At 39.6% G+C, this 16,824-nt stretch overlaps 1 protein-coding gene across 6 annotated transcripts in view; it reads left to right on the top strand.

The window, feature by feature from the left end:
* LOC126473165 (DNA ligase 3) overlaps positions 1-16,824 on the top strand; it is a 651,156-nt gene that overhangs the window by 419,409 nt on the left and 214,923 nt on the right. For all 6 annotated transcript variants that reach the window (XM_050100039.1, XM_050100044.1, XM_050100043.1 and 3 more), the window contains 2 exons: positions 11,143-11,289; positions 12,788-12,922. In XM_050100039.1, coding sequence (XP_049955996.1) covers positions 11,143-11,289; positions 12,788-12,922 — 282 coding nt within the window. The remainder of the gene's footprint in view (positions 1-11,142; positions 11,290-12,787; positions 12,923-16,824) is intronic.

Raw genomic sequence — 16,824 nt, forward strand, 5'->3', positions numbered from 1 at the left:
CACTTCATTAGGACTCTTATGAACTTCCCCTTCTTGGCAATGTCATGAGAGGAAAATGAGACTGAGCAACTTGAACACACATTCTCCCCTCTGTTCCTGGTTTGTACAAATGGAGGATGTTTTCTCTCAACTAAACTGGTGTCCTTTGTGGACAATACGGAAAACATGTGTGGTGAATTCTCTTTCCATAGTAAATTATGAAGTGGTTCTATCTTAATTAAGACAGCAAATACTATCCAGTTCTGACTGTTATTATCATTTAAATGACTTGGTGATACACTTGTTGCCATAAAATCCCATAAGCACTTAACATGGTACAGGGATTAATTTTTCACCAGGACTTAATGCTGCAGATGAATAAAAAACTATGTGAATCCTTCATGAGGTGCGGCATCCACTTCATGCATTGTGCACATTGAGACCTGCCAGACAAGAAGGTAGATGCCATCTCACTCGTCCTCACTATTATGGGGATTTGCTCCCGAAGAAGACCAAAATGTTTGACTGTTGCAATGTGAAGCTGTACTTCCAACCCTAAAGTGGTGCTTTAAGTGTCAATGCTTTGGGCACGTCTTCCTGGTTCACATGTGACTTTATTTGTGGAGACTGGTCAGCCACTTAATGAAAATTCATCATGTGTTCTACCAGCCGTCTGTATCAATTATGACCACCCTCTCTGATTCCTGTAGTGTGTGACCCTAATTGAGAAATGTGAAACCCAAAAATGTAGGTCACAGACTGTCTTTCATTTTCTGAACATCAGAAAAATATGATTGTTCATGTCAAGGCTCAATGATATAGACATTAACTATTGTTGTGGCCAGGTCAGTGGCAGTATCTGGTATATTTACTCCCTCAACATCAACCTCTGGTAGTGGTGCGCAAAACTTTGCCGTAGTGGTGATGGGCTCTTCCCGCTTGTGCCTTCTGAAGCATGTGGCTATAAAGGTAGCATGTCCCTCAGGTGTTGACCAATGGCAGCACTCCCTTCTAGAAAGTTTGTTGCCAGGAAGCTATAGATCAGAAACCTGACACTAACCAGTAGCTGAAGGAGCCACAGATTACACTGAACAACAAATCTGAAGTGAAGTGTGTGAATTGCATGATTTTGAATTAGTTATGTTTATTTGAGTATAAAATGATACAATATCAACATCTTCATAAACATTTAGCTCTAGTTTTTTTTAAATTGTATTTTCCTTTGAGCATAAAATGATACATAATCATCATCTTCATAAATATTTAGCTCTAGTTTTTTATTGTTTATTTTTTTTAAAGTAATCTACAGTTTTGTATAAATAACTCACTAATTAAAAATGCATTCATGTTCCAAGATTCAGCATAACAAATTTTAAGTGAATAATTACTTCAATTATGTTGTGTATTATGCATTGATAAATTTCAGTGCCATTCTGGAAGTACAAAAGTAAAATTTAAGGAAAAATGAAGATAATATTACATGAATGAAAATACTGTGTAAGTCTAATTTGTACTAGAAGTGTGTAAAGAACAAAAGAAAATATATAAACCAACTGGTCACAAATGTATATGAAGGATTACAAATGTTAAATGTCCATATGTACAGTGTATACAATTACATATTTTGTTCAGAGATAAATTCAGATGATGACCGTTTTCGCTTGGCTTGACATTTATACACATAATCGGGTACATCCCTTATGACAGTCCAGCAGTAATCTGCTAAAATAGTAGGGCTCCACTTTCTGGCATACCTCTTCTCAAATGTGGCAATATTTTGATGAAATCACTCCCATGTTCATCACTTATTTCATCACAATCTTTAGGGAAGAAGTCAAGATGACTATGTAAGAAATGCGTTTTCAATGACATGTTGCAACCAAGTTTTTCATAAGATGACAACATGTTATCTACAATCTCCTAGTAATTTATTGCTCATTTGTTCCTTAAGAACTGTAAACAGACTGTCTTAAAACATTCACATGCATGCTTCTCATCACCTTGTGTGACTCGATCAAAAGTATGGTCTCCAAGAAGCTCTCGAACCTGTGGGCCTACAGAGATGCTCTCCTTTACTTTGGCATCACTTAAGTAAGGGAGTGTTTGCCTTAAGTACTTAAACGCGTCACCATCCTTGTTCATTCCCTTAACAAAGTTTTTCATGAGACCCAACTTGATGCGCAAGGGTGGGAGCAGAATCTTTTTAGGATCTGCTAGAGCTTCACTCTTAATATTCCTTATACCTGATTGAAGAGATTTTCTGGTCAGCCGTTTATGTATACTGTAATGCGATGCATGAGCTCAGCTATCCTATTCACAGACAATATTTAGTATACCCTAACTGCATGCCTAATAGCAGTGCAACCACTTTCAAGTCACCACAAATCTGCCATCGAGAGGACAATTTTTGTGGATCATCAGTTGATGATATATTTGGAAGAAACTTTGGATCTTGTGATGTACATGGTTCAGGACATTCAGAATCCCAATCAGAAGCAATCTCGTACCCTGTCAGTGGTTCAGGTATTGGCAGTCCTCCCCCATGTAGAACTGGACATATGGCAGAGGGAATGTTAGGATAGATCACTGTCCACTTCTTCTTCTTCTTCTTCTTCTTCTTCTTCTTCTTCTTAGATATTCCCTTTTTGATAGGAGGAACCATACAAAAATAGCAGTCACTGATGTGGTTAGTTGGCTCACACCAGATCATGGGCACTGCAGAGGGCATTGAACATCCTTTCCCATGCATCCAATTCCTGAGGTTGCTGGCACAAGTGTTTCAGATCACATGTGGAGCCCAGGGTTTATCCTGGTCACCTATTTTGCACCCAAAATAGCAACTGTAAGCTTTTTTAATCAATGTAGTTATTTGCTGTTTTGTGAAGCAAATGTCACTTCTACACACACACACACACACACACACACACACACACACACACACACACACGGCAAAATGTGCCAGCACTGTTAACAAAAACTCTTGGCATTTTTGTTCACTTCAATAGTAGTCAACTTGAACAACTGGTAGTTAATCTGGAAACAAATGTGCAGAAATTATGACATGCATTAATAAAGTCACTGAAGTTGAAGAGGAGGGAGACAAAAAGATCACCAAAATTGGTATCAAAATGTTTATATCCAAAATATTGCACACAAGTAAGACCAGGGACAATAATATAATCTATTGTTACTATTTATTATGACTTTGACAAACCATTATAATATTTGATTTTAAACTTAACATAAAAATCCGTATCTAATTATCTTACCATAATAAAAGTGTAAAATGAAAACTAGAACTAAATTTGTGATATTCGTGATCAGCACATTAGAATTGATAGGAATTGACTATTTTCAATTGATTTAAACTTTCATTGTTGCACAGTGTTACGGATTCCAGGACTGCCTGCTCTTCTTCCATTCAAATGTCCTCAGCCTATAAGCCCTCACAAGACTCTAAACAGCTAAAAGTTGTAGAGAAAAAAAGAATAAATCTTGGGAGAAGGGTATTCCAGTGACCTCAGAGGGACCAGATCCACCCATGCCATTGGACTCTCAACATTCATTGAAATTTACGGCTCTCAATGATGGCAGACAGTGATCGTGTGGTGTGACTTGTCCTCCTGGTGTCCTTCATATCTAACCATAACTTCATTATTGTGATGATTCAATGTAATTGCTATGGCTATTAGTATCAACTGCCAGAACTACAACAACAAATTTCCTCTTCTTCTGTGACCTTCACTGGTGACCATTCTTCAACCCTTCAATATTACCATGTATTCTGCCTGAACTACACTGGTCCCAAGACAGCATCTGGATTGGTCAGTAGATTGGTTTGCACAAATGTAATCAGTGAAAGGTTTCCTCTCCATCCCATGTTGGAAGCAATAGCAGCCTGAATGCAAATGACCCCAGTTATTACCATCTGTAACATTTACTTACCTCTACATGTAATTTACTTAGCCTGAAATGACCACCTTAATCCACCCCCCCCCCCCCCCCCCCCCCAAATTTTCTCCTACTTCATAGTTTCAGTAGCACCATTCCTGTGCAGAAGTACTACCACTTCATCTGGTAGGGTCCCATGGATTAATAAAATTCTTTCCGATTGCAATCTGTGCCTCCTCAATGATGGTACCCCTACCCCCTCGAATGCTGCCTGTGGCACTTTTTCAGCTGTCAGCATTGTTTTCTCTTCACTCAATCTTGAAGCTGTGCTATAATGTCACTGCATGACAATTGTTATGACCATGACCACTTTCTGGTGATTGTCACTTTCTTGGTCCACAGCTTGTGGTCTAGTGGTTAGCATTGCTGCCTCTGAATCACGGGGTCCTGAGTTCAATTCATGGCCAGGTTGAGGATTTTCTCTGCCCAGGGATTGTGTGTTTGTGTCATCATCATTATTTTTGACAGTGGCTAGACTGGATTGTGCGAAAAAAAGTGAGTATGTAAAAATTAGGACTTTGTATGGATGCTGATGACCATGCAGTTGAGCACCCCGCAAACCAAACATTGTCATCGTCACTTTTTTGTCATTGCCTGACGGACCATTTATCATGTTGCACTCTTTCAAGAACCAAGTGATAGTTATGAAATGATAATTAAATGGACACCCTAGCTGCAAACAGGCGATGATGTACTTAATTGGGGACATGTTGAAAATGTGTGTCCCGACCAGGATTCGAACCCGGGATCTCCTGCTTACATGGCAGACGCTGTATCCATCTGAGCCAGGGTGTCCATTTAATTATCATTTCATTTCTAGCAAAGCTGCATGGTCATCCACGGTAATTGTTCTTTCGGTAACAGATACCACCGTCATATATAGTTAAAATATGGCTTCCCGGCCATTGACCTTCTTGTGCGAACGCACACGCTATGCCCGAATTCGTACGGGACTTGGTAGATTAATCTGCCACGAGTAATGAGTATGATGGGCAAACATCTATTAGGCGCACTACGAATGTAGTGGTGCGGACATGTTGGGAATGTGGATCTCACAGGGAGCGTGCAAGGGATAAGTCCCTGCAGATGCACTATCCTCTGTGCCCGCGGTGGCTCAGATGGATAGAGCGTCTGCCATGTAAGCAGGATATCCCAGGTTCGAATCCCGGTCGGGACACACATTTTCAACATGTCCCCAATGAAGTACATCAATGCCTGTTTGCAGCTAGGGTGTCCATTTAATTGTCATTTCATTTCTAGCAAAGCAGCATGGTCATCCACGGTAATTGTTCTTTCGGGAACAGATACCACCGTCATATATAGACAAGTGATAGTTGTTTACCTCTGCCATCATCTTTGCCCCTCACCATCAGATTGCACTGATGAGTTTGTGGAAGACTTCCACAGTGTGATCATTGCACCACTGGAATTGCTGTTCCCCATTTTACGGATCACCTCTTTCACTGGCTGATGCCATGGTTAACTAAAGACATCGAAGCAGCCGTTCAGGATCATTGAAGGGCCCTGAAACATCTCTAGCGACATCCTTCACAGACCAGAGGTTCTTTGCTAACATTCCATGATCTAATTAAATGCAGTAAGAAGGAATGCGGAATATCTTCCTTCAGAACATATGCCTCTTCACTTCAGATGTGGGCCAGGCTCCATAGACTACTGGGCTGTCTAAGATCAGTAACTGCCCTGAGCCCCTCTTTCATCATGGTATATCTACCGATGCACTGGTTCTCAGCAAACACTTTGCAACCAAATTTGTGTCCTGTTCTTACCTGGATTCCTTCTGAATGCATAAATGAGTTACATAATGAACCATTCACTTACATAATGAACCAGCATATGAGGCAACCCCCTGGCCTTTATTCAGTTCATAATCAGATGAGCCAACATCTGAATGTTTCTCAAAGAATCCATTGTCCGCCCCCGGTAGCTGAGTGGTCAGCGTGACAGACTGTCAATCCTAAGGGCCCGGGTTCGATTCCCGGCTGGGTCGGAGATTTTATCCACTCAGGGACTGGATGTTGTGATGTCCTAATCATCATTATTTCATCCCCATCGATGCACAGGTTGCCAAAGTGGCGTCAGATCGAAAGACCTGCACCAGGCAAACGGTCTACCCGATGGGAGGCCCTAGCCACACGACATTTCATTTCATTTCATTTCATTTCATTTCATTTCAAAGAATCCATCTATACAGTTTCTTCAACTGTGTTTCACTGGAAGTGTGTGTGTGTGTGTGTGTGTGTGTGTGTGTGTGTGTGTGTGTGTGTGTGTGTGTGTGTGTTCTTTTTTTCTTTTTTTTTCCCCCAGTGGTGAGATAACAGCTAGAAATGATTAGCTTCTGTAGCATGCTCTGCAAACAGTTTGGATGGAGATTGCCTGATGATTGTTTTGGGTTCTTGAATCATGAGGCCTTTTGTTCCCCCATCAGTGTGGTTTCCATGAGGAATGATCCACAACTGACCACGGGAACAGCAATATGATAGGCCTTTTCTAAACACAAACACCACACTGCAGTCTTTCTTGATATGTACAAGACATGTGATGCTGCTTGGCATTATCACATTTTACATACCATGCATGACTGGGGCATTGGAGGCTCTCTATCAATTTTTGTTTCAGTTTTTATCCCAAGAGGCTAAGGCTGTTACATTACTCAGCTCCTGATGAGTCCACAAGAACAGCATCACCCAGAAATGGAAGAGGGATGCCAATTAGACCTTTGGTCATCCCTACACTGTGTGTCAGTGACTTTTGCTTTTGGAAATCTGTAGCCTTCGCTGAATGCCAGCTCCAAGGTGCCATCCAGAGAGCTTCAACTTGAACTGTTTGCCATGGCTTCCAATTATCTCCCACTAAGTGGGAATTGTGCATTTCCACCATCAACCCATGGTCCATCCTGACCCAGAACTCTATTTTGGTATGCAGCACTTGGTCATGTTTGTACAGTCACAATTTTTGGAACTCCTCTTTGTTACTACATGATTTGGTTGACACAAATTCATCAAACAAAGTCTAGCTGCATGTGAAAGTTTAACACTTTCTACACCCTTGACCACACCTCATTGGTTGTGGATTTTGTATACTGGGACCTGCATTCATCCCAGTTGGACTATGGTTGCTAGGTTTATGGCTTGACGATGCCTTCAGCCATGAAATTGTTGGACCCAGTGCATCATTGTGGAGTTCAACTGGCCGTTGGCACCTTCTGTTCTATTCTCATACACATCTCCTTTCCAAAATGTGGATCTTTCCTCTTCAGTTTCAGTGGTACCAAGACATACTCACTTACACAGTCACCATTTGACAATTTCCCAGTCATCCGACCCATTTTTGCATACAAGGGGCATCAATTCCCTAATTACCAGTTGGAATGCACCTTGAGGCCCTCTGCCAAAACCTCTGCCTTACCTTAGAATGTCCCCTCTTTTGTGCCCTTGATTAGTATCCATCATGAATTTGGACCAATCTATTGCAAGGACAGACCCGAAGACACTTCAGAATATGTTCCTCTCTGTTCTTCAGGAGTATAAGGGTGCTACCCTCATTTATGCTGATGGCTCTAAAACAGTGGGTAGGATGGGATATGCTTGCTTGTGTCTGTGTGTGTGTGTGTGTGTGTGGGGGGGGGGGGGGCATGTGCACACAAATATACACACAAAATTCTAGCTTTCGCAACCAACGGTTGCTTCGTCAGGAAAGAGGGAAGGAGAGGGAAAGACGAAAGGATGTGGGTTTTAAGGGAGAGGGTAAGGAGTCATTCCAATCCCGGGAGTGGAAAGACTTACCTTAGGGGGGGAAAGGAGGATAGGTATATACACACACACACACACACACACACACACACACACACACACACACACACACACACACACACACACACACACCCCAAATGTGTGGATGGATGTGTGTGTGTGTGTGTGTGTGTGTGTGTGTGTGTGTGTGTGTGTGTGTACCTGTCCTTTTTTCCCCCCTAAGGTAAGTCTTTCCACTCCCAGGATTGGAATGACTCCTTACCCTCTCCCTTAAAACCCACATCCTTTCGTCTTTCCCTCTCCTTCCCTCTTTCCTGATGAGGCAACAGTTTGTTGCGAAAGCTTGAATTTTGTGTGTATGTTTGTGTTCGTTTGTGTGTCTGTCGACCTGCCAGCACTTTCATTTGGTAAGTCACATCATCTTTGTTTTTAGATATATTTTTTCTACGTGTAATGTTTCCCTCTATTATAACTATATATATATATATATATATATTTTGTGTGTGTGTGTGTGTGTGTGTGTGTGTGTGTGTGTGTGTGTGTGTGTGTGTGTGTTCTTTTTGCTGGTGCAGATTTGCAGACACATATAAGACCTCTCCTCACTCAAATGTGGATCATCATCTCGTGGGCTACTGATCCCTCTAATAAATTTCCCACTACCCAGCAAACTTACTACTGTAGGGTACTCCTGTTTCCATTCTTCCTGGAAGGAATCCACTGTCCTGTGTCACCTCCATATTGGTTATGACAAATTAACACACAGTGGTGTTCTACATAACCAGCCACCTTATGTTACAGTTGTGAAACCTTACACCCTGTAGCTCACATCCCTGTGGAATGCCTTCTTTTTTTGGCTCTCCAGGCTGAACATAGTCATTTGAATTCTTTGTCTGTAATATTAGCAGACAACACACAGACATTGAACTAGTTCTACATTTTCTCCATGAAAGTGTTTTTTATTCTCAGATACAATGTTTCAAACTACTTTCAGGACAGGGGCAGGGCGACTGGGGGTGGGTGCCTCCTGCTACTGGCTGGGTCTGGGGTCTCTTGATCCTCCCTCTTTTTTTTTTATATCTCTTTTACTTACTTTTAACTGTGGTTAGCCAATTTTTTATGCCACATTTTGTTTTTGATTTTAGGGGTAGCTGCTAATCCCCTCTTGACACTTTGCCTATAGCAGATTGGAAGTGGGACAGTTGCAGTGGGAGAATTCGGATGGCTCAGGTAGTGAAGCAGCCATTGAAATCAGACAAGTTATGTTCAGCTGCACATTGTACCACAGGGTGATCTACTTTGCTCTTGGCCACAGTTTTGCAGTGGCTATTAATCCTGGCAGACCACTGGTTGGTAGTCAAATCAATATAAAAAGCTGTGCACTGATTGCAGCAGAACTAGTGTATGACATGGCTGCTTCCACAGGTGGCCCAGCCTTGATGGTGTAGGATAATCATGCGACAGAAGTGCTGGGTGGCTGGATTGGACTGAGTCTTCCACAGAGATGTGATCCCTGTGGCGAGGGATTGCGGTTGGGAGTGGTGTAGAGATGGAGTAGGTTGTTGTGGAGGTTGAGTGGGTCTTGGAATGCCACTTTAGAAGGGGTGCGAAGGATCTTGGGTAGGATGTTGCACATTTTAGGGCATGATGATAGGTAATCAAAGCCCTAATGGAGGATGTGGTTTAGTTGTCCCAGTCCTGGATGCTATTGGATGACAAAGGGGGCACTCCTTTGTAGCTGGTTCTTGGCAGAGGTAAAGAGGCTTGGGAAGTGTATAGAGCAATGGCATGGGAGATTTGTTTCTGGACTAGGTCTGCAAGAACGTTGGTGAGACCTTCAACATACTAGGCAAGGGAGCCCCTGTCAATGGAGATATGCTGTCCACGGGTGGCTAGGCTGTACAGGACAATCTTCATTTGGGACACAGAACTGTATTACTGACACTAAAGAATTAGGTGCAGTTTTTTAAAGTGAGGTATTTAACATTTTTGTTGGCAAAAACTTGTGTCTTACAGAAAAACGCATTTCTGTAGACAATGTATATTTGAAAGTTTATAAAAATGCATGTAAATTCTAAGCAACTCTCAATAGGTAATGCTTCATATTGTTTTCATTATTGTACTGCTGTTCTGGTATTAAAAAAAAAATTCTTCATTTGTGTGGCCTTAGTGTCCGTAGTTGCATTATAATTCTTGAGAGTATTTTTGTTCTGTGTTGCAACTACAAAAATGAGTGATTTTATTCACCAGACGGGTTTTGCTGTGTTGAGGTAAAGCATCAACAGTGGTCTGTAATTAAGTTATTTACATTTTGATGTATTTTTAGATTGAAAAACAGTTCATTAAGAATAAGTTGATTTGTACTTACAGTGATTTTCAGTTGTTTTCTTCCTTACATCAGGAAATGCTGTCTGCTAGCACACTGCTGTTTTTCTGTCTTAGACACTGATAATTTTGGTTTGATTTTTAGATGTTCTGCAGCACAATGCATTTATTATGTTTTTCACAAAACACTTTTATGCACACCACCGTATTCTGTTTGTTTTTGTACTTCAAGTATATGTTGTGGTTTGTGTTTTGTAGTGTTGCTAACATCACCTTTCCACTACTTTGTCTTTGACCTACAACCTTCTTTTTTTTTAAAAATAGATTATTGTATGTGTGTAATTCTGTTTAATTATATTTTTCTGTATTTATGTTCTGTGTAAGAGTAGAGAAGGAACAGTGATGGAGGGATTTTTATATATATATATATATATATATATATATATAGCCATGATAAGTGGACGTAAGTATATAGCAGTGTGAGTTAGAGGAGAGGGTGAGGAGTGAGAAATGAAAAACTGTGGGGGGAGGGGTGGGTGGGTGGGGGCGGGGGGGGGGGGGGGGTGTAAAGGATGGAAAAGGCTTTTTGTCTTGTTCATGTAATTTCATCAATTATTCTATATATAGGCTGCTTTCCAATATTTATTTGGTCATTGAGCAACTGTTTTTGTTTTAATGCTTTTTGTATGTGGAAATTTTCTTGGAAAGGGATGAGGTGTCTGTCTTTACTGATTTTTATGATATTCATATCATTTTCAATATTGCTTGGTCTATGATGTTCTTATTTTTGATGATCCTCAAATGTTGAATGATTTGTACCATATTTAAATGCTCTGGTGTGTTCTTTATATCTTGTGTTGAATGTCCTGCCAATCATTCCAATGTATATCTTCTCACAATCTTTGCAACTGAGCTACAACTCTGTAATGAAAGGGTGACATTATGATGAATCTTGTGCCATTAAAATCATAAATGAAATGGAAAATAGCAAATGTATAATTTTTTAGATACAGGTATTTGTTTTACCATTTAGAATATGATAAAATTAACAGGTGAAGGAATTTTTATTTGTCATTATGAATATATGTCTTGTTCTTACTTTAATGTTGATTCTTCACAGAGTATGCCAGTGTGGGAGATAACAGGAGCAGAATTTACACGCCATGATGTGCATACAGCAGATGGTATTTCTATTCGTTTTCCCCGTGTTACTCGAATACGCAGTGATAAAGATTGGAAGACAGCCACCTCCTTAGCAGAGTTAAAGGTAATGTATTTAACAAACAAGAGCAAAAAAACAGAAATGTATGTTTCTTTAGAGTTGATACTACATGTAGTATATACTAAAACACTAAATTTCCACCAAAATTTTCAGCTACATTTTGCTTGCTCTCTGTCCCTTGAAAGTGATTGCTTGATATTGTGTGAGAGAACTCGAAAGTGAGAGAGACTGGAGTGTGCTTGATTAGTTGCCATTTGCCAGCTAGACTTTTCTGGGGATGTGTGGTACAACAGGCAGCTTGGCCTTTGTGAGAATGATAGCTTGCAGGCATAGTGAACATTGCTGCAGTCCTAGGTCACATAAAATTGCAGTTTAAAATACATTGTGGTTGTAACCAGTAATAGATATATTCTGTTGATACTAGGCTTTTTAGTTTTGAGATGTGTGGACAGAGTTAGATCAAATAAAAACCGCTCATAAAGTAACATGTGATGCTTAGTGTTAACTGAAAAAGGTGAATTTCTTATACAAACAAAGTGACAGATTAAGTGGAATTTGTGCATCAGTTTGAAAGGGCTGTCCCAAATTAGTCTAGTGGAATCTACAGTTGAATGATATTTATTAGCAGAAAATTGTGTAATACGAAGTATAATGGTTAGCCTACAGTGACAGAGAGGTACTGTAGCATGGTGGTAGTCGAAAGACATCACACTGTGTCAACTCATGAGATGGGGCAAGCTGGGTAAGGAAGATGTAACAAACAAATGTTTACACTAATCATTACGAAAACCATTTTAAGTTACTCAGGAAGAACATTTATTTGTTGATGACCAGGTTTGGACTGCTTTCCATTATCAAATCAGATATAAATGTAAGTCCTGTGTAACACCATTCATATACATGAAAAATTGATCATGAAATCAATACAGGTTATAGTGAATAATGTGGCCTCCACATGTGCTTGTCATAAACTATCAGAGCTAACTGTCGGAGTTTTTACACTGATAATTAGCGATGAGCACATGTGGAAGCCATATTATCTACTATCATATGTACTGATTATATGGCCACTTTTCCACTTGTATGACTAGTTTAATGCAAGTCTTACATTTATGGCTGATTTGTTAATGGACAAGCAGTCCAAAATGTGCCATCAGTAAGTAAGTGTTCTTCCTGTGCAACTTAAGACAGATTCTAGAATGGTTATTGTAGTCATACAATAAGTTACAGATCCATTCCATTCCCAGTATGTTGTAGATACAGAAATGTTTACACCTTGTTTGGTATTTGCCATTGGAGATAGACAGCGAGAAAGCCAAATAGCCACAATTCTTATGCATCATATACAGTATGGCTTCAAAGATGTTTTCACTGAATGGTCTGTTGTTTAAGGTTCCATATCCTTAACATGATACTTTTTACAACATTTTGCTGTGATTTGGGATTAAAAAAACCTAGTGTGTGTGTGTGTGTGTGTGTGTGTGTGTGTGTGTGTGTGTGTGTGTGTACACACATCAAATTAAAGCTGTGTTATTATTCACAGGAACTTTATAAGAAGTCAAAGGACAATGCAGATTTTTCATTGATACAGAGCTCTCCAAAAAGTAGTCCAGATGTGTCGAAACGCCAAAGATTAACAAGATCGCGTTCACCCACACCTGTGAAGGACACAAGGAAGGTATGTTTGAGTATTAAAAAGTAAATTAAGAAGCTAGGATAAGTGATAGACATAGAAGTGAGTGAGTGAAGTGTCATAAATATGGTAGAAAATATGTGAGAACAGGAATGAGATTACAGTAATATAAGAAACTGCAAGTTCTAATGGCTGGTAAGAGGCATTTATATGTTGGGAGATTAATTCCACTTTGGGGAGCCCAGTTGTATAACAGAAGTCATAATGGGCCTGAATTAAATATGTATTGTTATAAGGTAAAATGTGATGTGGTCATAATTATATTTATGTTCAGAGGGGGGGAATTAGCAATACATGGACCATGTACGTGAGAGGTAGTATTTTATAAGGGTATGCTGGAAAGTAATGCCTCTGAGCTTTTTATTTGAAAAATTTTCAAGTTATTTTTTTAAAAATCAACATTATTAACATTCTATGCCTTATTCTTCATATCTACCGTAGATATTTGCAGTCCTCTGTCACTAGAGGGCTATGAATTTTAGTGTTCAACATGGCAGTGTGTAACTTAACTTTGTAGGTGCTGAGAAACTGTGTGCTGTAGTTAAGTTTCAACTGCAAAATGTTTGCCCACACGTGGAGCACCCTGTCCTTCGGCATGACAACACCAGATCACAACCAGGAGCTAAAACATCTGCGGCAACCCAATGCCTTGGGTTCACTGTGGTTGATCATTCACCATATAATCGTGACTTGTTCTCTTTGATTTTCATCGGTTTCCAAAACTCAAAAACCCCTTCAAGGACTTCACTTTGATAGTGATGAAGCAGTGCAAGCAGAGGTGAGACTGTGGCTCTGTCAACAACGTCAAATATTCTACGGTGGCAATATCAACAAACTGGTCTCTCTTTGGGAGAAATGTGTTTGTCACCATGGTGACTGTGTTGAGAAATAAATATACAGACATGAAGAATAAAGATGTAGAATGTTAATAACATTTATTTAATTTAAAAACTTTAAGACCCCTTACATAAAAAATTTGGAGGCATTACTTTCCAGTGTGCCCTCATGTTAGGATGAGGCGTAAACAGTGGCAATGTCTACAGTTAAAGCTCACTGATCGTACATTCAGGAAATAAATTGTGGTCCTGGATTAGAAAAGATAATTTTTGTATGTAAGGCTGTTGTTTTTAATAAAGCATAATGAACATACTTTCGTGATACAACGTAAAGATAAGAAGGAGGATGGCCATAAGTAGCCAACACTGCTGTACTTGATAAACTACAAACCCGGTTGAGGTCATTTTTATGTCCCATTATTTCCTATAGTAAAAAAAGCAAACAATGTTTGAACTATAGTGAGAGCAGAAGATTGTTAACATGGTGAGAGTTATTAAATTTTGGTATGTCCTAAGGTTAAGACCCATAGCTAATCCAAAGATTTCTGTCTAGGAGTAGAGGAAAACTTTACTGCACTTTTGAGATTTGCATATGACCAGTTGCAAGCATTTGTTCTGAAGAACAGGAGCAGACTGTGTGTATTGAGTAGAATGGATATAAGAGAAAATTGGAAAATTTATTAGGACAGAGAATAGGAAAATGGTGGGGAAAGGATGAAGGATGAAGATGATACTTAAAAAAATTTTACACCTCACTTTGGGTTGTGTACATGAAGCTACGACAGATTGCTCATTGACTCTTTCACATTTGAGTGTGTACTTCCTGTGGTAGTTAAAAAAGTTCATAATTTCAGCTGCCCATTTGTTCATAGACTATTTCTCAGACTAACCACTATTTTTAGAGTTCATGAAATTTACAGGGTGTTAGGTTGCAACTTCGACTGTTGAACTTGATCAAATGGACCTGACTGCACCACAATGTCATTACAGCCAATGTAAAAGTACTATTACAGCATCTGCATGTTTTGGACAGGTTTGGTGTATGTGATACATTCCATCTGTTCCTGCAGCTCGAAGCCCAAAGAGTTAATTTCTGGTGACTAGATCAAGCAGCTGGAACACCATGTCAGATAAATGACTTGAGGAAGACCTTGTCACTGTAATGCATGCATGGAATGGAACTCTAATATCCTGTATACATGACCACATATATCATTGATAACACTTCTTTCAGTGGGGGGTGCAGTATTTCCACAGTATGTGTAAACATGTATCTTCGGTGAGGCATTATGGCAGGCTGCTGAGTCCCATGAAATGGTCATAAATAAGTCTTCTACATTAGAACTTTTCCTTTAAACTCTCTGGATTTAAGCATACAATTTGTCCTCATTCTTCAAAATTGCCCTCTGTGTCAGGTCTATTCAGCTCCATTCTTATTACTATTGCTGATTCAATCATCTACACCACTGTCACTCACAAAGTTGGCTTCCTCTCGCTCACAACTGTATTACTTCACCTCATTCCTTATAATTCTGACCACTTTAAATTAGACTTTTGTGATCAAAATTTATAGCAAGACATGGGCCTTTTATTTCTTAAAATATCTGGTTCCATGATATCAGTTTCAGATGAAAGGGATCTTTGTTGTTTTATCTCTTGGTTCACATAAATTACCTATCACAGTTTTTTTACCTGCTGTACTAATGTTGGCAGGTCTTGCTTGCTTATTAATGTTTACCCTAAAGTAATATGAATAACAGATTTTTTTATCACCAGGAAAGATAGTACATTATTTGCTTATCCTAGAAAACCGTAGACAAATGATTGTTACCTTAAACTTACATCTTTTAAGACATTCCCATTTGTTGTCACCCTCCTGGACATTTGCCTCCTGAATAGTTGTTATTGAAATAGTTCTTGTTCTTCCATGATAATTGCTTCTTCCTAATGCTTTAATGAAATAACTTGTGTACTTGGCAAGCTTGACATTTTGTGTGATAGTCGAGATGCGTTTAGACCTGTGTGTCTTGCAGCTAATCACTGTGTGGCTCTAGCTTGGTCCACACAGAAATAGAGGCATCCACTCTGAATACAGATGTGAATGGAATCACTCACACAGATATGTTGAGAAAGAACATACAACCTATATGCACATCTGTACTTGTGTGTGTGACATGGTGACTAGTGGAAGGCAAACATGTAAATGCTCCTTTATGTTACAGGTCTTGTATGTATCTGCCATTATCTGTGGACAGACTAACATATGTGATTGTTGTTGTTGTTGTTGTTGTTGTGGTCTTCAGTCCTGAGACTGGTTTGATGCAGCTCTCCATGCTACTCTATCCTGTGCAGGCTTTTTCATCTCCCAGTACCTACTGCAACCTACATCCTTCTGAATCTGATTAGTGTATTCATCTCTTGGTCTCCCTCTACGATTTTTACCCTCCACGCTGCCCTCCAATACTAAATTGGTGATCCCTTGATGCCTCAGAACATGTCCTACCAACCGATCCCTTCTTCTGGTCAAGTTGTGCCACAAACTTCTCTTCTCCCCAATCCTATTCAATACTTCCTCATTAGTTACGTGATCTACCCATCTAATCTTCAGCATTCTTCTGTAGCACCACATTTCGAAAGCTTCTATTCTCTTCTTGTCCAAACTATTTATTGTCCATGTTTCACTTCCATAGATGGCTACACTCCATACGAATACTTTCAGAAATGACTTCCTGACACTTAAATCTATACTGGATGTTAACAAACTTCTCTTCTTCAGAAACGCTTTCCTTGCCATTGCCAGCCTACATTTTATATCCTCTCTACTTCGACCATCATCAGTTATTTTGCTCCCCAAATAGCAAAACTCCTTTACTACTTTAAGTGCCTCATTTCCTAATCTAATTCCCTCAGCATCACCCGACTTAATTAGACTACATTCCATTATCCTTGTTTTGCTTTTGTTGATGTTCATCTTATATCCTCCTTTCAAGACACTGTCCATTCCATTCAACTGCTCTTCCAAGTCCTTTGCTGTCTCTGACAGAATTACAA

This window comes from Schistocerca serialis, chromosome 4 (genome assembly GCF_023864345.2).
Source record: "Schistocerca serialis cubense isolate TAMUIC-IGC-003099 chromosome 4, iqSchSeri2.2, whole genome shotgun sequence".
NCBI classification, from domain to species: Eukaryota; Metazoa; Arthropoda; class Insecta; order Orthoptera; family Acrididae; genus Schistocerca; species Schistocerca serialis.